The following is a 25,123-nucleotide window of genomic DNA, read 5'->3' on the forward strand; positions in this document are numbered from 1 at the left end:
AAAGAATCCTTGTGGTTCTGATTTAGAAGCAGTTATACCCTAGATACCATTAGCCTAGGTTTTCTGTAACACTTAGAAAACTTGTGGGCTGCTGTTATGGTTCATGGACTTGAGTTTTGCGCTTGTTGAGATGATCTTTATTTGCATCTAATCATATTTTTATTTACATGAACACGGAGGAGGTGTGATATTACTTGCTTTCTGTCTTTAGGGAGTGGAGCAATTTCGACAGGCTTTGGAAACTTCACCTTGCAACATAGCTGCACATTATGGTCTAGCTTCTGGGTTGCTTGGTTTGTCAAAGGAGTGTGTAAATTCAGGTGCATTTAGTTGGGGAGCTTCATTACTGGAGGTTTGTTTTCTTGGGAATATTCTGAAATTGCATGTTTCTCCATTGAAAATGCAAGCAGCAATAAAGAGATTTTCGTCATTGTGATTGTAGGAAGCATCTGATATTGTGAAAAAAAGTACGTTTTTAGCAGGAAATATTACCTGCATTTGGAAGTTGTGTGGTGATATCCAGGTATGGTTTTCGGAGTGTGCTTCCACTGAATTTTTTTTTAATGAAAATACCTGTTGCACATTTTCAAGATTTTTCAAAGTTTCTACATCACCCTTCTTTTTCCTTGTTCTTTTCCTGTCTATCTTATCTTAAGATATACTTTCATCAGAAATGGTCTGTGCATTTCATTGATTACTGCTTAAAGATTTTGGTGCATTTTGATCTACTAGGTGTGTCACTATATGTTTTAAGAACTTAAAAGTTTAAAATTTCTACATGATGGCAGTGGTTTGAAGTATATTCTGTTTTTTCCCCCTCCTTCCCAGCTTACATATGCAAAATGTTTGCCATGGGTGGATGAAGGCCAGAAATTAGGAACCAACGAAGAGGCTTTTAGAACTTCCATCTTTTCCTGGAAAAGGAAGTGCCATTTGACTGCAATAGCTGCTAGTCATTCTTATCAGCGGGCTTTACACTTGGCACCATGGCAGCCTAATATCTACATAGACATTGCAATCTCTGTAGATCTCATTTATTCATTGGAGGAAAGAAGTAGACCTGAGTCAGATGTTTGGTAAGAATTTTGTGCATACTGTTTTCATTAGATCATTTATTTTCCTATATATGGCCATTTACACTGATTACTTGCTTATCAGGCAGCTGCCTGAGAAGATGTCCCTAGGTGGCTTGTTGCTTGAAGGAGACAATGATGACTTCTGGGTGTCTTTAGGATGCTTGTCAGACAACAATGCATTGAAGCAGCATGCTCTTGTCAGAGGATTGCAGTTGGATGTATCTCTTGCTGTTGCATGGGCATACCTGGGAAAAGTAATGCTATAAATAATTATTAGTATAGTTCTCATGAGTGTGTTTTTTGTAGGCGATCAGAGTAACTTTCATGAGGACTTTTTTTTTAGCTTCTAGATTAAAAGTTTTCTTTCATTGGTATTGCTTCTTGGTAAATAGTTTTGAACTCCAATAAATGTTTGACAGGTACTTTTGCAATTTCGTATCTATTAGACTGGGGGTAAATAATTCTGTGAAAATGTTTATCCCCCCTACAAACAATATGGAATGACTAAATGCATGCAGGGAGGTCTTTCTTTTAGTTATGGGGCAAAAAATGTTAAGGTTACCGAATTCACTAATTTTTTTGATAAGATTTAATTTCTACATTAAAAAAAACTAGGTAGTATAATAGAATACATAATTTTTCATAAATTGCAAATTATTTTCATAAACATTACATATGTTTGAGATATATGTATCCTGTTGCCTGAACACTAGAGAATTGGTATTCTTTGCAGCTTTACAGAAAACAGGGTGAGAAGCAGTTAGCTCGCCAAGCATTTGATCATGCTAGAAGCATAGATCCTTCCCTTGCATTACCATGGGCGGGAATGTCAGTGGATACCCATTCTAGGTAAATGCTTGTCTCAATGTTGTAAATGAAATATCTGATTTTGTTCAGATTGTAAATCTTCCCTTAGATTTTTTTTTTTTAATTTCATTTTTAGGGGTTGCACGCCAGAGGAGGCATTTGAAAGCTGCCTACGGGCTGTACAGATATTGCCTGTAAGTTTGCTGTACTTTTTAGTCTTTATTACCTATCACATATTCTCATCTTTCTTCCCTCCCTTTTCCCTGAATATGATATATTTTTGTAAATGTAATTTTCTTCTTATCTGTTTTATGGAAATCTTATTGTCCTAATCAGTTTTCTCTAGGCAGTGTTTTGGGTACATACCAATTTTGGTAAACCAGGGATGTCTCTAGTGAAAAGATGAGTGAACAGCCAGTGAAATCAAAACACACTATTTTGGGGGAGAGTTAAGAGAGTTTACCTCTCTTGCTCCTCTAACTATTTCACTCTCTTCTCATTAATATATTGATTTAATTATTTCTGTTATCGATAAAAAAAATCAAAACACGCTGGTGCATTTTGTCTTTTGATGCATGTATATTTCACTAATGATTAGGAGTGTGCCACCTCTATCAAAAAGGATTATGTCCAAATCAGTCCCTACTTCTGTAGCTTGTAGCTGAAGATTGGTATTGTTTATATGATAGTGCTTTTTGAGTTTGTGCTTGCAGTTTTTAACAGCTCTTCAGAAATAATTAGAACAATAATGCTGGCCTAGAGTTTTGTCTAGGACATTTGAACTATTAAAACAAGAGACTAAGTCTTTCTTTTAATCGATGGTAACAGGAAGTATCACTATATATGTGGAGAAAATGTACCAGGTAAATTAGGTTTCTTTTGCATGTAGACTACTATACAAAAAGCACAAAGGTGCACTGTCAATGCTTCATCATCTCTTAGTCTCTGTCTAGCTGATTCATTATCTTTTTTTTTTTTATCAATAACAAAACTTTCATTAATCAAAAAGAATAATTAATTACAAAGAAGGGGAGATAAACTATCTTAACTCCCCCAACAGAGGCTAGACTCCCCAAAAAGAAAAAAACCAGAATTACAAATGAGCCCAGAATATAGATTCTCTAATCACCCCTTACTTGGCTAACCCATCAGCAAACGAGTTAGCAGATCTCTTCACCCAACTGTACTTTATTTCCATATCCTTAGCCAGCCACTTGAATTTTTTCTTTTCATCGCTATAGCTCCATAACTCAGCATTGTCTTCTTTTAGCCACCCTACTTCCACCTCCGAATCCCCTTCAATTACAAGCCTCCTAATGTTCATTTCATTTGCCCTTTGGACACCTTCCAAGACCGCAAAGACCTCAGCCCTGAGAGAGTCACCTACTCCAATTGGGCCTGAGAACATGGCTGAGACAGTGCCATTCTCATCCCTGAACGCTCTCCCAATGCCAGATTGCCCAGGGTTCCCTCTACTACTGCCATCAAAGTTTAGCTTTTTAAAACCAGTGGGGGGAGGGATCCAAGACAGACTTAGACCTGTTTTGACCTGGGCAAAGCTAGCAATCTCTTCCCACTTTCTCAGCAGATCATCCACAGTAAATTCTATGAATAAATCCAAAGATTTTAACCACTGTACCACCCTTATGTGGATCAGTTCTATTACATTTTCAATGCTCCTACTTTTTCTGAGAAGATTCTTGAGTTCCTTTCTTTCCACACTGACCAACACACAACAAACCTTAGGCATCTCTACATAATCCTACATCTCTTCAAATGCCACCTAAAAAAGGAGGAAAAAGGCCTTGCACATTGAAAGGGGGGTTCCACCTACACCCAAAAAGAGAATATGCCCATTCCCAAATAGTTTTAGCAAAATGGCAAGAAACTAATAGGTGATAACTAGTCTCCCCATCAGCTTTGCAAAGAATACACCTATGTGGGGATAAACAGGTCTTGGGTCTCTTTCTTTAAAGGAGATCACTAGTGTTGATTCTTTCCAGGAAGGTTTCCCAACAAAAACTCCCAACCCTAGTTGGAATTGGCTTACACCAAATCTCTTTAACAGGAAAGATAAGCCTACGGGGCTGGTTGGTTGAGTTAAGATTTTAAAGAAAGAGGCACACGAGAATGAGCCCAAGGGGGAGGGGGTCCAAATTCTAGTGTCTTCCTTTGTGGGGTCCAAGAATGCATTTTCAAGAATACCTAGGAGAGTCAAGGTGCTGTCCAAATCTGTATCTCTAACAACCCTTCTTATCCCAAATTCCATCCAATCCCAGAGCTTGAAGATGAAGGGACAATAAAAGAGGAGATGAGCTCTTTTTTCAGGACTGAGAGAGCATACAAGGATGGAAACTAGTCCTTCAACGGGGAATTCCCCACCCAAGTTTGTTCCCAAAATTTTATGAGGTTGCCTGTTTAAGTCATACCTGATTAGAGGGGAGATAGCTGAGAGACTGGAGAGGAAGGACAAAGGGGAAATGGAGAGGAAGTACAAGCTGGCGGGGAAATGGAGACTAGAGTTGTTCACTGAAGCCAAATCTTTCTTGTTTGAGCAGGGAAGGACAAAGGGGAAGGCTCACTTGAAAATCAAAGAAGGGAGCAGGGCGACGATTCTCCTACCAGAGGAGGCCTGTGTGTGGTTGAAAGGTTTTGTAGATGGAACTGTCAATTCCTTACGGGAAGAAGGTTGGAGACACTCGTTGACCTGTGAGAACAAGAGATTCGAATCTGTGCTAAAAAGGAATGGAAAAGGGTGGTTCATAATGGTTACCGAACTCTTTGGTAATAACAAAAGGCAAGTGTTGTGTATTCCAGAAGGCCTGAAGCGGAGAGGGTGAGCTTCCTTCGCTTTTAATCTTTAGGCTTTTCTCTTGGAGGTTGAAGGGAGAGTGGAAGAAGCCCCTAGCTTGAAGGATTGTCATCTTTCTGTCCTGTGTAATCAGGTGCCCTGCTTTAAGCATTACCCTGAAGTTTTGGTGTCCAGCTCGACTGTCCTCAAACGAGTAGCTTTGGAAGAAGGGAGTGGGAGCTAGGAGAAGAGGGTGGTCCTAGTGGCAGACAGGGTGATAGAAGATTGGACGAAAGTTTTAGAAGTAATTGCAGAGAGGTCGGGATTAGATGAAGATGTAATGCTGTTGCCTTTTGCTGAAAAGAAAGCTTTATTAGATATTGGAGATAAGAAACTGATCTTCAGTACTTTCCTTGTAGAAGGAAGTTTGATTCAGGCCCAAAATTGGGCTCCAGACTGCAACGAAGTTGAATCTAGCGCCGGCAACTTCTTGATTAAACTTCTCGGTCTTCCTTTCAACCTTTGGAATGATCAAATACTGAGGAAAATTGTTAGAGCGTTGGGTGGAGATCTGTTGGAGGTTGACTTAAGAAACTTGAGAGCTGTGGAACTTAAGGTTGCTGGGATCAAGCCGGAGAACTTGCCGCGGGCCTTCGAAGTTCTCTCAGAAGGTGCTTGGTACAAGGTCTGGTTAGCTTCAGAAGATGAGGCCTTGCTTTGGGGAAGACGAACAAAGGTTGAAGGAACTGACGGGTTTGCAGGTTGGTGTACACGTGGCCTTCAGGGGCTGGCGGGAAAGCCTGATGTGTGTGGGCGAAATATAGAGGAAGGGGAACAGTCGCAGGGGTGCCCCAAGTCTCGAAGCTTTCCCTTTAAGGCTTCTAATTCAATTTTTTTTTGAAGAGGGGTTGTTTAAAGAGGGTGGCCCGTCCTATGCTGACATGACTAAAATGGTAAAGAGTCGTTTGTGCTCAAGTATGAGGAAGTTCAACCAATTTGTGGGCTCTTTTGAACTCAAAGAACTTCCTCTCCTAAATAATTTCACTTGGTCCAACCTTCAATCAAGGCCAATTTGCTCTAAGTTGGACAGATTTTTGCTCTCCCTAGACTTACTTCAGACCACTGGCCTATAGTGTTGGGCAAGGAGGAAATAAGAGGAGTAGGGCCTACCTCTTTCAAGTTTGAAAATATGTGGTTGACTCATCCGGGTTTCATTGAGAAGATCAGAGAGTGGTGGGAGCAAGCTAATCCGTTAGTTGATTGGGAAGGAATGAGGTTCCACAAGAAACTCCAATACTTAAAATCACAATTAAAGGAGTGGAATAGGTTGGAGTTTGGAAGATTAGAAGAGAGAAAACAAGTTCTGGTGGAGCAAATCGAGGATTTGGACCTGAAGGAGGAGAGAGGCCCCTTTGGAGAGGAAGAAAGGAAGTTGAGATGGGTTTTGAGGAAGCAGATGGAGGACATCTTGGTTAAGGAGGAAATCAGTTGGAGGCAAAAATCCAGGTGTAAGTGGCTAAAGGAGGGAGACAGAAACACAAGGTTTTTCCATTCAGTGGCAAATGGAAGGAGAAAGAAGAATTTCATCTCTAATTTGGAAGTTGATGGAGCAGTTTTGTCCCACCTGGCTGAAATTGCAGAGGCTCTAGTAAACCACCTCAAATATATTTTTAGAAGGCCTATGAATGAGAGAGTGTGGTTGGAGGGTTTGGATAGGCCGACTCTAAGTGTAGAGAAGAAAGAGTGGTTAGAAAAAAGGTTTGATATGGAGGAGGTAAAGTATTCTCTATGGATAGGACAAAAGCTCCGAGTCCAGATGGGTTCACAATGGCCTTTTACCAGGATTGTTGGGATATTTTGGAGAATGATCTTAGTTCGGTTTTTGAGGAGTTCCACAGGAGGGGTGTAATAAACCCGGGCTTGAACTCAACTTTCATTGCCTTAGTCCCAAAGAAAAAAGATGCTTCTCAACCTAAGGATTTTAGACCTATTAGTATGGTGACTAGCTTGTACAAAATCATTGCAAATGTGCTCTCTCAGGATAAAGAAGGTGCTCCCCTCTATTATTGCACCCAACCAAGGTGCTTTTGTGGCGGGAAGACAGATCACCGATCAGATTCTCATTGCAAATGAGAGCTTGGAGAGCTTTAGGAAGTCAAAGAAGAAGGGAGTGGTTTGCAAATTGGATTTGGAGAAGGCTTTTGACTTGGTTGATTGGTCTTTCTTGATGGAGGTGTTAAGGAGTTTTGGTTTTGGTGACAGGTGATGTAAGTGGATCTGAGGCTGTGTTAGGACTTGCCATTATTCTATCCTGGTGAACGAGATTGTGGTTGACTTCTTTCCTGCGTTGAGAGGTCTAAGATAAGGAGCTCTTCTTTCCCCTTTTCTTTTCACCCTGATTGTTGATGTGCTTGGGCGATTGATCCATAGAGCAGACTCGAGGAATCTAATAAGAGGCTGGAGAGTAGGAAGGGAAGAAGTTCCCTTAACTCTTCTACAGTTTGCAGATGATACTATCATTTTCTGTGAAGGAGGGAACTTCAATTGGATCCGAAATCTAAAGTTGACAATACAACTTTTTGAGCAGATATCTAACCTCAAGGTAAACTTCGATAAGAGTTGTGTGGTGGGAGTGAATGTGAACGAAAGAGACCTAAGGGATTTTGCAGGTGAGCTAGGTTGTGCAATTACGGACTGGCCCCTGACATATTTGGGCCTCCCTTTAGGAGATAATCCTAAGAGTATTAGCTTTTGGGCTTCGGTAGTGGAGAGGTTTGAGAAGAGGCTAGCGGCCTAGAAGAGAAATTATCTTTCTTTAGGTGGAAGAGTCTCTCATTCGGTCTACCCTAGCTAACCTACCCGTCTACTCTCTGTCAGTGTTTAAGATCCTCTCAAAGGTTTCAAATCTTTTGGAAAACTTAATAAGGAATTTTCTCTGGGAGCCTGGAGAGGAGAGATCATAGGGTGAGTTGGGAGGTGGTCTCTAGGTGTAAAAAACTAGGAGGTCTTGGGATTGGTAATTTCAAGAAAAGGAATATGACTCTTCTAAGGAAGTGGTTGTGGAGGTTCTCTTTGGAAATGGATAAATTGTGGACTAAGATTGTGGCTAGCATTCATGGGCTAGAAGACCATGGCTGGGATCCTGGAATCTTTGGCAAGGACTTCAGCTACTTCTCCTTTGAAATCCATCCACAATCTGCTTCCAGTTTTCTCCCCTTGGATTAGGTATGGTCTAAATTCTGGTAACCGAATAAATTTCTGGGAACAACTTTGGGTCGGGGATTCTCCTCTGAAAAACCAATTTCCTTCATTGTATGCTCTTTCAGACTTGAAAAATGAACCCATATCTTCTTTCTTGGTCCCTTCAGCCTTCACTTCTAGCTTTGGATGGAACCTTGGCCTGCGTAGGGCAATTAGGGATATAGACTTGGATAGCTTGGTAGCTCTGCTAGCCTCTCTTGAGGGTGTCTTCCTAAACCCTGATAAGGAAGACACTAGATTTTGGACCCTTTCAAGCTTTGGTACCTTTTCTTGTGCTTCATTCTTTGAAACCTTAACTCAACCTCCTATTCCCTTGGGGTTGTCCTTTCCAGTTTAGGAAATTTGGAGCAGGCCTATTCCTCCTCGGATTGGTTTTTTTTGTTGGGAAATTTTCCTGGAAAGAATCAACACTTTAGACTTACTTCAGAGAAAGAGACCCAACTATTGTCTACTTCCTAATAGATGTGCTCTTTGTAAAGCTGATGGGGAATTTGGCTACCACCTCATGGTCTCTTGTAAGGTTGCTAAGACTGTTTGGGAGGGGGCTTTCTCCCGTTTTGGGTGTTCTTGGTATCCTCCGGAGACTATCCAAGGTTTGTTTTCTCCTTCTTTTTTCAGTTGGCCTAAGAAGTGAGGGAAGACTATGTGGAGGTGTATTAGGGCAGCGGTATGCTGGTCTTTGTGGGAAGAAAGAAACTCACGCATTTTTTTTGACAAGGAAAGAACTTTGGAAGATTTGTTAGATCGAAAGCTGTCCACTGGCTAAAATCTTTGGAGTTGTTTTCAGATTTTCCTATGGATGACTTGCTAAGAAATTGGAAAGAGATTGCTTCCACTGCTAGATGCAAGATGACTCTTTGTCCGTTCTGGTCCCCTCTCCCCTCGGGCTTTATAAAGCTGAATTTTGATTGCAGCAGCATAAGGAATCCAGGGCTCTCTGGATTGGAGGAGTCTTCAGGAATGAGGAAGGGATTGTTACTGCTTTATTCTCTGGCCCATTGGAGAAGGTGACTCTCTTAGGGCTGAGATCCTTGCAGCGCTTGAAGGTATTCGAAAGGCAAAGGAATTAAATATTAGTCGCTTGATTCTGGAAGGTGATTCGAAGGTGGTGGTTAGTTGGTTGAAGACAGAGGACAGTGGTTTGTGGAACTTTAACAATGAAAAAAAACTGTTCTTATGGCTGGGTAGGGACATTGAGATTCAGTACAGCTGGGTGAAAAGGAGTGCCAACTCATTTACGGATGGGTTGGCCAAGCAAGGAGTGAATAGGGAGGCTGTTTTTTGGGCTAGTTTTTAATATTTTTCTTTGCATTCCCTGTGTTTTCTGTTTTTGGGGAGCTAAGTTATTTTATCTCCCCCTTTGTATACTTATTCCCTCTCTTCTCTTAATTTAATGAAAATGATGTTATTGATAAAAAAAAAGAGGGGAGATAGCTGGTAATGGGTCATGGATGGCTTTCCAAGGTGAAGCACTTCTAGTCCTTGCCAAAAGTCCAAGATCTCATCCGTTGTCCTCAAGCCCATGAATGCTAGTCACTATTTTAGCCAACAATTTCTCCTTTTCTAAAGAGAACCTCCATAATCACTTCCCCAATAAACATTCCTTTTTCTAATGTTCCCAACTCCCAAGCCCTAGTCCTCCTAACTTCTTACTTCTAATCACCACCTCCCAACCCACTCTATGGTTTCTCTTCTCTCCTGGCTCCCACAAAAAATCTCTCATCAGTTTTTCCAATCTATTAGACATATTTGTTGGAATTTTGAACATTAACAAGAAATAGATGAGTAAATTGGCTAAGGTAGCCCTAGTTAGTGTGACCCCCCCCTCCAGAGAAAGATATTTCTTCTTCCAAGAGGTAAGTCAATTCTCAAATCTTTCCACCACCAGATTCCAAAAACATCCTTTCTTGGGTTTATCCTCTAGGGGTAATCCTAGATAATTTAGGGGCCAACTTGAAACTACACATCCTAATAACTCTGCACATTCATTAACCTCTCTTTCCTCCATGTTCATTCCCACTACACTACTTTTCTCAAAATTCTCCTTAAGGTTGGGGCCGTTGGGCATCAGTTCAAAGAGTTGTATCACCATTTTCAAGTTTCTGATCAATCTCAAGTTCCCTCATTAACAGAAAAGTATTGTATCGTCTGCAAATTGTAAGTGGATAAGTGGGATCTCCTCCCTTCCTAATCTCCACCCTCTTAATAAATCCCTTGAATCTTCTATATGAATCCATCTTCCTAGTACATTTGCAATCAAGCTAAACAAGAAAGGAGGAGTGGATCTCCTTGCCTTGTTCTCCATATTGTTGGGAAAAAATCTACTATCGTCCCATTTACCAGCACAAAGTAATAACAATTCCTGACACATCCCATGATCCATTTACACCATCTTTCCCCAAACCCAAAATTAACCATCACTTCTTCAGAAAGGACCAATCAACCAAGTTATAAGCTTTTTCTAAATCTATAGTTTGCACACCACTCCCTTCTTCTTGATCTTTTTGAAATTCTCTACACTCTCATTTGCAATTAATATTTGATCAGCTATCCATCTCCCCTTCACAAAAGCTCCTTCTTTTTGTGCAATAATAGTAGGCAGGACTTGCTTTATCCTTAGAGACAACACCTTTGCAATTATCTTCTACAAGTATTTTACCGGTCTGAAGTCTTTTGGATGAGAGGCATCTTTCTTCTTTGGGACCAAAGCAATAAAGGTGGAGTTCAACTTAGGATTAATTACTCCCCTCCTATGAAATTCATCAAACACTAGCATTAGATCCCTCTCCAAGATTTCCCGACAGTCCTAGTAAAAAGCCATTGTGAATCCATCCGGGCCTAGAGCTTTTGTTTTGTCTATGGAACACACAATCTCCTTTGTTCCCCTAAATTCAAATCTCCTTTCCAACCTTTGTTTGTTTTCTGCCCTAAATTTGGCCAATTCAACCCTTCTAATCACACCCTCCCACTTAAAGGCCTTCTAAATATGGACTTAAAGTGATCTATAAAGGCCCTTGCTATCTCATCTGAGTGGGTCAAAATTGATCCCTAAACTTTCAATCTTGAAATAGAATTCTTTCTTCTCCTATTGCCACAGTAAGAAAGAAGTCAGTGTTTCTATCTCCCTCCAACAACTTGCATTGAGATTTTTGCCTCCAACTAACTTCCTCCTTGTGCAAGCAATCCTCCAACTGCCTTCTCAATCCCCCTCTTTGTTCCTTGTCTCCCTCTTTCAAAATCTCCCCTTTCCTCTTTCAAGTCCAATTCCTCAATCTGATCCATCAATATTCACTTTCTTTCTTGTAGTCTACCAAACTACAATAGGTTCCACTCCCTAATCTTTACTTTCAAGAATTGGAGCTTCTTGTGAAATCTCATGCCTTCCCATTTCACTAAAGGATTACACTAGTCCCACCATTCTCTGATTTTCTTAGTAAACCCCGGGTGGAGTAGCCACATATTTCTAAATAAATGGAGTAGGTCTATCACTCTCCATTCCTCCTTGCAAATCACTATGGGCCAATGATCTAAAGTGAGCCTAGGAAGTGCCCTGGAAGTTAAACTCCCCCAAGAGAAGGTCTTGTGAGCTAATGGGATCTCTTTAAGCTCAAAAGCGGCCACAAAGAGGTTGAATTTCCCCATACATGTTGTCACTCTCTAATTAGGGTTGTTAGTTTCCTCTGTGAACCTAACCACATTGAAATCTCCACCCACACACCAAGGCCCTTCCCATAATCCTCTAACATCACCCAGTTCCTCCCACATTTTCTTTCTTTCCCTGTAGTCATTTGGTCCATATACATTCGTTAACACCCATTCAAATCCACTCTCTACCTGCTTGAATTTCAAAGACATTGAGTACTTGCCAATTAATTCCCCCATCCCCACAAGCACATCCCTTTCCCACAGAGTCACAACCCCTCCTGAGGATCCCCAAGATGGAACAGCTGCCCAATTGATCCCTTTGGCTCTTCATACACTTTTTACCCATCTACTATCAAAATCCATCACCTCTTTAATTGTTGCTCTTTTCCTTGGACTTTTGAAACCCCTCACATTTCAGCTAAGAATCCTCATATTAACCTGTTCCTTGCCCCCCTCCCACATCTGGACTCTACTTCACCCCTTTCCTCCTATCCCCCTTTGCCCCAAACGGCTTGTCTCCTTCCACATCTCTTTTCAGCCTCTAAACTTCACTCAATTCCTCTTCTTAGTTCTACTCTCCTCCTTTTATAGGAAAACTTTTAAGTCATTCAGATCCTTCAATTTACACCCCAATTTTCCCACAAATTCTGATACAGAATCCTCTCTACTGGAGTCCTTCTTAGTCTTAGCCCTTTCCTCCCTCCTACTCACCTCTTATCCCTAACTCCCTTCTCATCAGCATCTTTCCATTATGTCCCATTTATATCCTCCCTCTATAGACTATAGTTCATTCTCTTCAAACTCTCTCATTATTCTTTCAATGATTTCCCACACCTTCCTATTTCTGTTCACTTCTTCTTCCACTCCTCCCTAACCTTCATCTCCTTCAATTTGGAAGAACACTTTGCTACAATGGCTTCTCTTCCATGGGCTTCCAGATCTGGGATGGGAAGGGAATCTGGAACACGAGACACAGAGTACTCATCAGTAGCAAAAGTTGAATTCACTTGGTTACCTAGGTTTATCCGAGAGATGGGAGATAGATATAGACTAGCATTTTCAGCTATCCTTCCCTGTTTAGAGGATTGGTTTCTATCTGTCTCCTTGCATTGGTGAGAAAACAGTCCTGTCACTTGGTCAACATGGTAATCTCTTCCTTCACCCTGTGGTTTACCCCCTTTCGGTGTATTCCTGTTTTGCCTCAGGTTATCCTGATTCGCTCCCCTGTTAATACCTTGGGCATATTGAAACTTTGGAGAATAGTCACTTCTTTTTGGGCCCAGATTTTCCTCCCTATTTTCCTGGCCTTTTTCTGCTTCATTTTCTTTCCTTGCCATGCCGTTCTGACCCACCGATTGGGCCTGCTGTGTTTCCTCCATTTCCCGTTTAAATAACCTTTCGAGATTGATAGTTCCCATATTTTCTTCATCGCAAAAACCTCCATCTCTCACACTTCCTAAATTGGTGGAGTCATCAGTATCTTCTTCCTCCAAGCTACAGTCAACCCACCCTTCATCTTTTTTCTCCCTCCCTTCCAGCCTCTTCCTTGCATATCTAGGGTTAGGATGCTCTGGGGAACGAAGTACATTGTTTTCTTCATCTGAGTTCTGGCAAGGAACCCACTATAGAGAGCTTTCTCGGTCTGGTTTCCACCGCTGCACCCCTTTTCCTTCAACACATCTCATTTTAGATGAAGATAAACAGGAGTTTCCGTCTATAGTCTCCCTCTTCTCCCTTATCTTGCCCCGACCCATGTCATGTGGGTCGGGTTGTTTCTTACCTGGGCCAGAAACTAGACTGCCCATAACCCCAAACGGTTCAGACAGTGCGGCTCGGCTTAACTTGTCAAGGCCACAGCTTTTTCTGGCCACATTAGCATAAGAGAGCTTGCCCACTCGGTTTCTATGAGTCAAAAAATTTTGAGTTAATTTCCATAATTGGATGACTTGTCGGTAGGTTTTCCCCTGTTGACTGCTCCATTTCTTTCTTTATCTTCTCCTGCAAGTCAATCTTCTCCTCCATTCCCCTACAGCCGCATGTTCTCCATCCTGCCAACTCAGCATCGTTTTCAACCTCAGCTCGCCTTCGCCACAGTGACACTTCAACTCCTGAAGCCACCCATACCCGATACCAAGCAACTTCGGAACATATTTCAAACGAACGAGGCAGGTTTTCATGTTTGATTCCTGCAACTCGAAGCTCGACTGCATTTAGGTTCCTTTGGTTTATTTCCAGCAGAACACCTCCCAACATTCGTACAATGTTTTCAAGGACAGGTTCGTTCCACAGATTAAAAGGGAATCCTAGCAACTTCAACAGAGTGCTACCTTCTTTGAGTTCAACCTCGTTGCAGATTGGAGTACAGGTTTGGATCTGGACCATAATTCCGTCTACAGTTACCATATTGAGGCTCAGCTCCATCTCACTGACATCAAGAACTGCTTTTCTTTCTGCAAACGGTAGCAGGATTGCATCTACATCAATTCCTATCTTCTGTGCTACTGCATCCAAGGCTTTTGTCTAGTTCTTCACTCCCAGCTTCAATCATTACTCTGCGATGTTCAGTTGAGCAGACCACCGCAAAGTCCAGGGGGTGGGGGACTCTGTTCCTCAGTGTTCTCATGTTTATCAGTCTTACTAAAATCCCCCTGGTCCTTTTGACCCTGTTTTTCAATACCTCTGTTGATGAAAACCTTTTCTTCTTGCTCCTTCCTCTCTGCAGCTACAAGAAAAAGCTGCAATTTATTGGCAAAGGCCTTCCATCCCATGTCCTTCTTCCCTTCTGACTCACATTACCATTTGTCTTCTGTTGGTGTCAAAAAGTTCTGTTACAGTAATATACCATCCCTTCACATTCCTTCTCAGTTCCACTTCAAAGTTTTTCCTGGATAAGACAATGGAGTTTTTCCATCCCACTTCCTTAAAGGAGTTAAGTGCTATATTGACAAATCCTTTCACCCATAAATTTGCCTCCTCTGGTAGCCCTATTACCTTCTCTAATTTTCAGTAAACTCTTACCTTTGGACTGACCCTGTTTGAACCTGAAACTCTTTGCTTTAATCACCAGCTCAGATCGCCACCTACCTGCTGTTCTGAATTCTCCGTTGCCCCTCATCTCCACAATATTGTTAAACAAGAATTAAAGCACTAAGAATGGATATGAGAATGACAGAATGTCTAGCTGACTCATGTATCTTTGATTATTCTAATACAATACTGATCATAATAAAAGAATTGATGTCCTCAGATATTCTGTGAAGCAACTCCAAAGAAACCTGCTATGCTGCTTCCAGATCCCCCCACAAAAAAAAAAGAAAAAAGAAAAGAAAAGAAAAGAAAACTAAAAGCGGAATTGTCTTCCATATATTCGGCCTTTTGGCATCTTCATATTTTTGTATTAGTCTTTTGGCATCTTTGCATTGCTGAGCACCAAAAGCCATATTCTAGTAGCATTTCAATTCCACCCTGTATTGCAACTTTAGAAGTACACTCCAAAACTCCCAACAATGACACTATTGAGAGCATTCCTTTTGAACCCTCCTCTGAAATCTTTTGGTCTTCACGAGTCCCCTTATAATATATGATATTTTTTTTTGATGAATAATAATAAGTTTATTGATTCAGCAGCAACTTTAGAGTGAGTTCATACATCATCCCAACGAGAGGCACGAGCTGCAGCCCCTCCTTGAATCTTACAAGTAATCTAGGAAAGAAAAACAAGAATCACAACTGAGCCCAAAATAATTCTTCCCTATTTACCCCTTGCTTAGCTAACACATCTGACAAAGTATTTGCTGATCTCCCCACCCATTGTACAGTGACCAACATATTCCTTGTCAACCAACTAAATTTCTTCATTTCATTCTTGTATCGCCACATAGCCTCTTCAGAATTTTTCAACCAACCCACCACCACTTTGGAATCCCCCTCGATTATTAGGTGTTGTACCCCCAGCTGGTTTGCAAATTGCACCCCTTGTACAGCAGCTAAAAGTTCTGCCCTGATGGAGTTCCCAATTCCCAAGGGACTTGAGTAGAGCAACAAAATCTCTCCCTTCTCATTTCTCAAAGCACCCCCCACTCCGGATAATCCAGGATTACCCATGCTGCTTCCATCAAAATATATGATATTTTGATCACTTTTAGTTTAATTTATTAACACTATTCAATATTCGATTGTAATACAAATTTGATTAGAATCTGATGGATATGATCCAATTCAAATTCGAAATTTTGAATATAAATGAATCAAATTCGGATTTACCTATATCTGATTCAATTCAATCCAATCCGTTTGCAGCCCTATATGTGATACTCATCTCTTTTGATATTAACTGAATTTTCTTTTTGTTTTTGTTTGATTGATATCAACATCATGTGAATTCCTATCATACTTCATGAACACAACTTATGCAACAAAGCAGTAGTCTTTAGAAGCCCCTCCTGAGAGATCAACGAAAGGAACATCAACTAAACTTTGTATTAATATGGAGTCCTAATTTTTGTATTATTTGAGTATTAAAACAGAAAGTGGACATTTGGGATGCTTGTCTTTTCCATTGTGTTATATGTATTATAGAATTCTTTTTTGATCAATAACACAATTCATTAATTATCACAATGGGAAATACAAACGTTCTTATCTTTCAACTTCAGCTTGAGCCCCAAGAAATGAAACAGAGAGAAAGAGAAAAGGAAAAAGGAAAAAAAACAGATTTAAATTACAACTGTGCCCAGAACATTGACTCCCTGTCCGCCCCTTGTTTAGCTAACCCATCAGCAAAAGAATTAGTTGATCTTTTTACCCAACTGATTTTAACATCCATTTCTCGAACCGACCATCTGAATTTCCTTGTCATATTGCTATATCTCCATAAACCACTATCGTCTTTATTCAGCCACCCTACCACCACCTTCGAGTCCCCTTCAATTATGAGTTTTCTGAGATTCATCTCCCTAGCTTTCTGGACTCCTTCCAAGACTGCATGGATCTCAGCTCTAAGGGAGTCACCCACTCCAATTGGGCCTGAGAACATGGCAGAAACAACCCCATTCTCGTCCCTAAAAACACCCCCAATCCCTGATTGTCCAGGGTTCCATTTGCTACTTCCATCAAAGTTTAGTTTTATGAAGCCCCCACAGGTGAGGGAGTCCAAGACACACTCATTACTGCTTTAGTCTGGGTACAACTAGCAATCTCATTCCACTTCCTCAGCATGTCATCCACTGTAAAGTCTATGAATAGCTCTAGGGATTTCATCCACTGTACAACCCTTATATGGATCAGGGCCCTCAGATCTTCAACACTTCTCTTTTCTTCAGAGAAGATCCTGGAGTTTCTTTCTTCCCATAAAGACCAGCAGACTGCTGCCCTTAGTCCTCTCCACATAGTCCTTCCCCTTTTCATACGCCACCTGAAGAAAGGAGCAAAAAGACTTTGCATATTTGATGGAGGATTCCAAGTACACTCAAATAGAGAGAAAGCCCACTCCCAAATAGATTTTGCAAATTGGCAAGACATCAGTAGATGGAAACCAGTCTCCCCATCAGCTTTACAAAGAACACACCAACGAGGGGACAAACAAGAATTGAGTTTCTTCTTTTAGATTTGATCACCAGTGTTGATTCTTTCCAGAAATGCTTCCTAGCAAAACTACCAACCCTAGGAGGAATTGGTTTGCACCAAACCTCATTAACAGGGAAGGGGGGGGGTTACAGGATTGGTGGACCGACTTAACAATTTAAAGGAGGCACAAGAGAAGGTGTGGGTCCAAATTCTAGAGTCTTCCTTAGCTGGGTCTAAGAATACATTATCAAGAATTTGGAGGAGACTCGAAACAGTGTCAAGGTCTGAGTCTCTCATAGCCCTTCTCAGACCCAAGTTCCAATCAGACCTAGATTTGGAAGAGGAAGGGGTGATGAAAGAGGAAACTGTCAAGTTTTTAAAAACAGATAGGGCATACAGAGAAGGAAACTGGTCCTTTAGAGGGGCATTCCCCACCCAAGTTTGTTCCCAGAATTTTATGGAGTTACCTGAATTCAATTGATACCTGATAAGAGGGGAGAAAACTGGTAATAGATCATGAATGGCTTTCCAAGGCGGAACGCTTGTGGTCCTAGCCTGGAGTCCAACATCCCATCCATTTAGCTCCAACCCATGTATGCTTGCCACTATTTTAGCCCATAATTTCTCCTTCTCTAGTGGGAATCTCCACAACCATTTCGCCAAAAGGGCCAAATTCCTTTTTCTAATGTTCCCAACCCCTAATCCACCACTGTTTTTGCTCCTGGTCACCACCTTCCAGCTTACCCTATGGCCCCTCTTTTCCTCTCTCGGCTCTCAAAGGAAGTCTCTCACCATATTTTCTAGTCTGTTAGCAACCTTTACTGGGATTTTGAACACTAAAAGGAAATAAATGGGTAAGATTGTTGACCAAGGTTCAATCATAAAACAGAGAACTATGTTTCTCTAATATTTATTTCTATTGCAGTATAATACTATATTTCTACCATGTTAATAAAGCAAGTTTTAAAAGAGTTGTTAAATGAATCCTGATAGAGTGCTGCATAGTGCATGTAGTTGTATAGCTTATGTTGCTTTCTGTTTTAGTGTTCCATAATGTACTTACAAATTTGTTTTCTAGTAGCTTGCAGAATTTCAAATTGGTCTTGGAAAGCTTGCTTTTGATTCAGGCCAACTTGTATCTTCACAGGTATAGCTACATGCTTAAGATCCAGTCTAAAATTGGTCGTGTTGAAACTAAAACCTACCTGCTTTTCCTTTTGGGGGGATATATGATCTGTCAGTATGAGATATGTTTATATGTGGATATTTTAGGAGTTTTCAATAAAAGCATACGGGTAATTACTGTTACAGGTTTTTGCAGCCATCCAACAGGCTGTGCAGCATGCACCTCACTGTCCCGAGGCCCATAATTTGAATGGGCTGATTTGTGAGGCACGGTCTGATTACGAGTCTGCAATTTCTGCTTATAAGCTAGCACAATGCGCCATCAGCACTTTAGCAATCAGTGCACCTAAGTCCCATTTTTATGATGTATCAATTAATCTGGCCAGGTCGCTTTGTCAGGTAAACGGATTCTTCCAAAGTTCTCTTTCTTTTGTTTTTCTACGTTGTCAAGGAAACGTAGTTAAATTGAACGAGCCAGCTAACACGGATGGTAAGATCTTTGCTTGGTTCAAAATTTTGATACAATATGCCCCGATATGAGAAATAAAATGCCATTGCAGTTTTGAGTGTTTTCATGGGGTAGGCAGGCCTAAGACTGACCCCCTGAGTCATTTGTTTTTGAGAAAAAAACTGAAAAGAAGTTATAAGCAATCAAAACATCTATACGCATGTTCGTGTGTATTGGGTGTATCAATACTTTGAACTGTGCTTGGATCAAAACTTGCCTTAACATCAATTTGCATAAGTGGGATCTTTGTACTCGAAATGCTGCCAGTGGTGGCTTCTTGCTGGCTTATCTGTCTTCCCCTTATTTGTCTACACAAAAAGGAAGCATATTTATCTTAGAGTTAAGTTGTTGTGAATTTTGTGATAATCATTTCAGTTTATCAATTGACCTGTTTATGAATTCTTCTGGTTGGTCCAGGCAGGTAATGCCCTTGATGCAGCACAAGAATGTGAATTTTTGAAGAAAGAAGGTATGGGCCATTGACTATAATTGTACCTTGCACATTCTTTCGGCAGTTCTATGTTTTTTTGGACTATACTTCTAGATGCTTGCTTGCCTAAATTGCATTAGTCAGTCTGGGTTTGTAGTTTAGAAAGAAGTTCCCATTTAGGTTTTATAGAAACTGGAATGCTCACTGGGTCATGGTTTTATCAGTTAACAAGCTGCTTATCCCATTCAAACTGTATGAACTGTCATTTAACTGGAGCCTAGAAAAGTCACTGGATCACTGATTCAACTGCCCCGTATTTTCTGAGTCAGATAATTTGGTCCATTTCTGTTTTTAAGATGAAAATTGTCATAGATGAAGGTGAGTGAAATTTATTTATATTTTTAATAAAAGTAATACTAATATTTACAGTATGGAAGCTATTCAAGTATATGAATGTATCTGTTTTTCTCTTGTTCTATCTTATGACAATACTTTTGGAGCAGAGCCAATGAGTCATACATGATTGCTTCATATTTCATTCTACTGATGAGTCTACATATTTGTCAACATCCTAGGTATGCTTGATAGCAGGGTCTTACAAATATATGCTATCTCCTTGTGGAAGCTTAGAAAGAATGATCTGGCCCTCTCTGTGTCAAGAAATCTAGCAGCAAGTATTCCCACAATGGAGCGAACATCTGGTGTAGTCTCTATAAGTTTGATCTGTAAATTGCTGTACCACATTTCTGGGCAGGTATCTGCAATAACAAGCATCATGAAAATGCCCAAGGAATTATTGCAGAGCTCAAAGATAAGTTTTATTGTCTCTGCAATTAATGCTCTGGATCATAGCAAACGGCTTGAGTCGCTTATTCCAAGTACTCGTCATGTTCTTAAATCTTATGAAGAGATTACTGGAATGCATTCTCTAATTGCCATAAGCAAACTAGTAAGTTTTTCATTCCTAGTTATTTCTTGAGATTTCAATCTTGAATTGGCTTTTGGAGAATTTGGTACAAGTGAATACATTTTGTTATTTTTTATAGGTTAGACATGGATCAGAAGAGAGCTTGGTAATTCAGAGTGGAGTGAATCACCTCAGAAAAGCTCTTCACATGTATCCTGATAGTAGTTTGATAAGGTAAGCTGATGTGGTAATTAGAAGGATTTGCTTTTGACGTAAAATGTTTCATTTTCTGATAGTAGTTTAGTAGTGGAACCACTGAACTATTGGTGGTTCTTTTGAATGCTATTTCTCTTGACTTTTTTATATCAGTAACTGGTGAGGTGAGTTTTACAAGCATCAGTGTATACAGCAGTTACAGAAGTATACAGTCTCTATATAATACAGTAAAGCATTTCTATTGAAGCTAGTCCATTGCTGTTCCTTTACTTTTCCAAGAAAAGCCCCCAAATCTTCAAAAGCATAGCTCTTTAATCTACTGTATCAAAGAATGGTCTACTATTTCCCACGCAGGTTAAGGCATCAATGCAGAAGTTAGCAGACATTTCAGGAGAGTTCTACTTCCAATGTATGATCCGGATACTTAGCTTCCCTAAATCATCAAACCAGGTGGTGAATAGGTCATCATCATCATCCATGCCTTATCCCAACTATATGGGATTAGCTACATGAATTCTGTTTCGCTAATCCATTCTATTTAAAACCATATCCACTGTTAAACTATTAGTGCTTGAATCATTTCTTACTACTTCTACCCATTGTACTTTTTGGTCTACCTCGAGCTCTTATAGCCCCTTCAATGTGTAACAAATCACTTCTTCTAAATGGTGCTGTTGGTGGTCAAATCATGTGGCGAATAGGTGATAGTAATTAATTGTACAAATACTCACAAGATAATCTTCATCTGGCATATGTTTTTTATTTGGCATATGTTCTTTGTAATGGCTTGTGGTGTAATCTCTACACCAGGATGTAATTTGTGTTTTTTTATTTTAATAAAAATACCTTTTTCTGTTATTATAAAAAAAATCTTCATCTGGCAGCAATAATGCATATGCATGTGATTGACCAAATATACAAAATTAACAAGGTATTATAATAATGGAAAAATATACCTCTTAATTTTAATGAAGAGAATGTCTGTTGAACCAAGCAAGAGTTCCAGCCAAACCCCAGGCATCCGCCAAGCTCCAAACCAATGAGGTAGCAAGGATGAAAAATTAGAACAACTTCCAAAAGGAACTCATCCAAAATCCATTATGCCTCTCCATGGTCCCTAAACCAAATCAAGCTCTCTAAGATCCGTAAATGAATCAATAGCTTATATGAATTATGAAATTTTTGAGGGTAAACATTTAGTCCTTTCCAAACCACGCCTACCTTCACCATATGGGTTACTGGCAGATTGGCTCCGTCTTTCTATCTCAAGTAAATACTAAATACACTTAGCTCTTTTATACACCAGAGAAAAGAACATGGCAAACCTGTTCTGAAAGCTTATTGTCGACCAAAATCAAAAGGAAATACCAAAATGCATTGTGAAAGTGGGTTTGGTTGAATTTCCAAGATATTGGTTTGCCTCTCACAACAATTTTGGATGTACCAACTGGTTGTCGAGCTTTTCAGAACTTTTTTATTTAACAATTTTGGATGTACCAACTGTTTTGAGTGGTAATTGCTGCTGCCAGGAACCAACTTGGGCATCTTTTACTGTTCAGTAAAGAATGGAAAGACCTTTTTTTGGATGTACAACAATTTTGGATGTCGTTGTTGAGCTTTTCAAAAGACCTGTTTTTTTATACTTTAGTTGTTAAATACTCTTCTTTTTGATTTGTTTTGAGTGGTAATTGCTGCTGCCAGGAACCAACTTGGGCATCTTTTACTGTCCAGTAAAGAATGGAAAGATATTCACATTGCAACCAGGTGTTCCATCATTAATCCTCCTGATTGTCCAGCTGTGAGAGGTTCAAAATCAGGATATGGGATTTTAGGTGCTGCAGCTGTTGCATGCTATGCCAGTAGCACTACCGACCAGAGGTTCTCTTTCCATACGTGTAAGGATCAGTGCATGGATGGAGCACGAGCACTGCAAAAAATGCAGAGGTATATTATAGTTTTCTTACAAGGCTCTCACATTCCCTCCTCTCTGTTCTCTCAATGTCAAGATAATTTCCAAGATTTTTCAATCCACTTTTTTCTTCTTACCGGGTATTAGAATATTGTATTGTTCATTAGTTTATGGGATCTGTGCATATGAATGCTTTTTTTGTTTTTCTTTTAAATTCTGTCTTTGTAATTCATGCCTATTGTGATATAGAACCAACAAATGAAATAACATTCTGCCAAATGATGAACAACTCCTACACTGAGATTTGTGGCTTCATTCTAGGCTATTGTTCTGGGCGTTTACATCTTAAATTATTTTTTCTTTACTTTGCATGGGCAGATGGTTGCATCAAGAACCATGGAACCATAATGCCAGGTACTTGCTTCTACTTAACGTTCTTCAGAAAGCTCGTAAGGAGAGATTTCCTTGGCATCTATGTATTACACTAAAGCGGCTAGTATTGTCTGCTCTCTTTAATGAAGAACAATACTTGAAGAAAGATGCTTCTCATATTTATCAAAAGTTTCAGATCTTACTATGTGCTTCTGAGATCAGTTTGCAAAGTGGGGACCACATTGACTGTATAAATCATGCTACAAATGCATCAAAGCTTCTGGTTCCTGATGGCAATCTCTTCTTTGCACATTTGCTCTTATGCCGTGCCTATGCACTACAGGGGGACTTTCCAAACATGCACAAAGAGTATTTGAAATGCTTGCAACTTAAGACAAACCATGAAATTGGTTGGATATGCCTCAAGTTAATTGAATCTAGACATAAACTACAAATTGATGTTAACAAGATAGAGTTGAATTTTGAGGAAAGCTTGAAGGAAAACAGGAGTTCATGGGATAAATGGATGGCCATCTTTAATTTACTGCAGGGTCAGAGTTCCATATGGGGTCATGATTATATTTCTGCTGAGGAGGCTCTTGCACATGCTTGTTCATTGGCGGGTGCTGAAAGTTGCCTATTTCTCTGTCATGGTATCTATATATCAGTACTTGTTCATTTGGTTGTTTGGTTCAGTGCTTTTGCATTGTAGTTTCTTTCTGGGGTGTTTAAACCAAAGGCTAATGAAATTTCAACTTCTTAACCTTTAGTAGTTATTCTCTGAAAATGCCAGTGACATTTGAAGTCTTCTAAGACCCAAAGGAATAATATGTTTGTATATGCTGCTCTTTGAGCCTGAAGATAGTTCTTACTATGGTTCGACTATGATACTATAAGAACTAGTAACCAATCAACCTGTACCATAAAAGTGGTAAATAATCATGTATTTGATTGGTCAAAATTCTTACAGTATCATGCCTTTCCAGCAACAAGATTTTTCCATATATATTACTTCACTCTTACACTAGCTTACTAATTTAGTTGTGTGTTTTGATAGGTGCTATCTGTATGGAGCTTGCTAGGCAGCAGTGTGGCTCTCAATTCTTATCGCTTGCAGTGGGCAGTCTCACCAAGGCTCAAGAGGCCTCTATCATTCCATTACCTATTGTTTCAACATTGCTGGCTCAAGCAGAGGCAAGCCTTGGTTCCAGAGCAAAGTGGGAAAAAAACCTCCGTCTTGAATGGTTTTCTTGGCCACCAGGTATAAATTTATTTCACCTATGTATATTCTAGTTATCTGGAAGGGTTGCTTTTCATGATGCTTTAGATTTTTCAATGGCCCTAAATCTCTATGTACTTGGTGATGCTAATATCCAAGTTGCTTGTCTCTTTTTCTACCATCTGAATGGTGGTGATTTTTTGGGACAGTTGGGTTCATTTGATTGGTGTTGCTTTTATATTGGCCAAGGTTGGTGGATGACAGTGAGAAGCATGTATTATTCTGCACAAAAATGAAGTTCTGTATTTGATGCCATATTAAATGCGATGCCATATTAAATGCTACTTGTTTTTCACATTGTTTGTGATTCTTCTCTGCTTAATTTTTGTTTCTTTTGTCCTGCAGAGACGAGGCCAGCTGAAGTGTATTTTCAGATGCATGTGCTTGCAAGACAGGCCGACTCTATTTCTGACTCTTCTTACGTGGAGTCTTTTCAAAGTTCGCAGAAGTGGCTTCTCCGGGCAATTCATTTGAATCCGTCTTGTTTGAGATACTGGAGAGTTTTGCAGAAGTGGACTGGTTGATTTCTGAGGTTGTGCATTTTCAGTTTTTCTAAATTCTAAATGAGGTTCTGCATAAAGGGGGCACATCCCTTATGAAAAGACAAACAAGTACTCCCATTAAAGTACACAGGTGCATAGGAGTGCCTGCCTGTCTTTTCAAAGCATCACTTCCGTTCTTTTCACAGGGGTATGCCCCCTATCAAAAATTGGATTTGTTCTAATCACAATTATTTTAATTATCCTAGTTTTTCTCAATGTCCTACATTGTTATAGACCCAAGAGGTTGTCTCAAGCATTTCCTCATTTGCTTGCACACACTTGTAATGGATTGATCCTAATTTGCCAATTTTCAGCACATTCATCAACTTCCTATTCAGCCCAACCTGGAAAGAAACTATTTGAATTTATTGTCCTGAAGATTTGACCTTGTGCCTTGTTCTGGATTTGAAGGCTTTGCCTATTTGTAATAGTTGTACTGAAGTTGCCGCTTAAGCTGGGTGGAACCAAGTATTAGGCTGTTAGCTATTCAGCAAATAGAATACAGGAGATCTACCATCCACAAGTTTCCAATTAGAGCTTATTCATTTTGCAAGAACCTGGTTGATACAACACCCTAACCCAATTTTCATTTAGTAGCTGCATTGTCTACTTTCTCCTTGTGGTGGGTGCCCGAAATTTACAGAAAAATAATTTGTTTTATTATCTAGACTATTGAGCCAATGAGCTTTA

General features: G+C 40.0%; 1 protein-coding gene across 4 annotated transcripts in view; it reads left to right on the plus strand.

Annotated features, from left to right (window-relative positions):
• The window catches only part of LOC104606906 (Tetratricopeptide repeat (TPR)-like superfamily protein), a 37,685-nt gene that overhangs the window by 10,608 nt on the left and 1,954 nt on the right, over nucleotides 1-25,123 (plus strand). For 3 of the 4 annotated variants that reach the window (XR_736860.2, XR_736861.3, XM_088889747.1), the window contains 15 exons: nucleotides 212-352; nucleotides 443-523; nucleotides 829-1,076; nucleotides 1,159-1,330; nucleotides 1,810-1,925; nucleotides 2,020-2,077; nucleotides 18,227-18,292; nucleotides 18,457-18,669; nucleotides 19,196-19,247; nucleotides 19,784-20,157; nucleotides 20,255-20,349; nucleotides 22,033-22,275; nucleotides 22,619-23,265; nucleotides 23,670-23,873; nucleotides 24,237-24,423. Coding sequence is in view for 2 of the 4 variants with exons in the window: in XM_088889747.1 (XP_088745873.1) it covers nucleotides 212-352; nucleotides 443-523; nucleotides 829-1,076; nucleotides 1,159-1,330; nucleotides 1,810-1,925; nucleotides 2,020-2,077; nucleotides 18,227-18,292; nucleotides 18,457-18,669; nucleotides 19,196-19,247; nucleotides 19,784-20,157; nucleotides 20,255-20,349; nucleotides 22,033-22,275; nucleotides 22,619-23,265; nucleotides 23,670-23,873; nucleotides 24,237-24,415 (2,889 nt within the window). In the remaining 2 variants the exon portion in view is untranslated. Of the gene's footprint in view, nucleotides 1-211; nucleotides 353-442; nucleotides 524-828; nucleotides 1,077-1,158; nucleotides 1,331-1,809; nucleotides 1,926-2,019; nucleotides 2,078-18,226; nucleotides 18,293-18,456; nucleotides 18,670-19,195; nucleotides 19,248-19,783; nucleotides 20,158-20,254; nucleotides 20,350-22,032; nucleotides 22,276-22,618; nucleotides 23,266-23,669; nucleotides 23,874-24,236; nucleotides 24,812-25,123 lie in introns of those variants that run through there. The other variant, XM_010272335.2, reaches the window with a different exon arrangement.

Source organism: Nelumbo nucifera, chromosome 6 (assembly GCF_055504915.1).
Source record: "Nelumbo nucifera cultivar China Antique chromosome 6, China Antique-T2T, whole genome shotgun sequence".
Taxonomy (NCBI): Eukaryota; Viridiplantae; Streptophyta; class Magnoliopsida; order Proteales; family Nelumbonaceae; genus Nelumbo; species Nelumbo nucifera.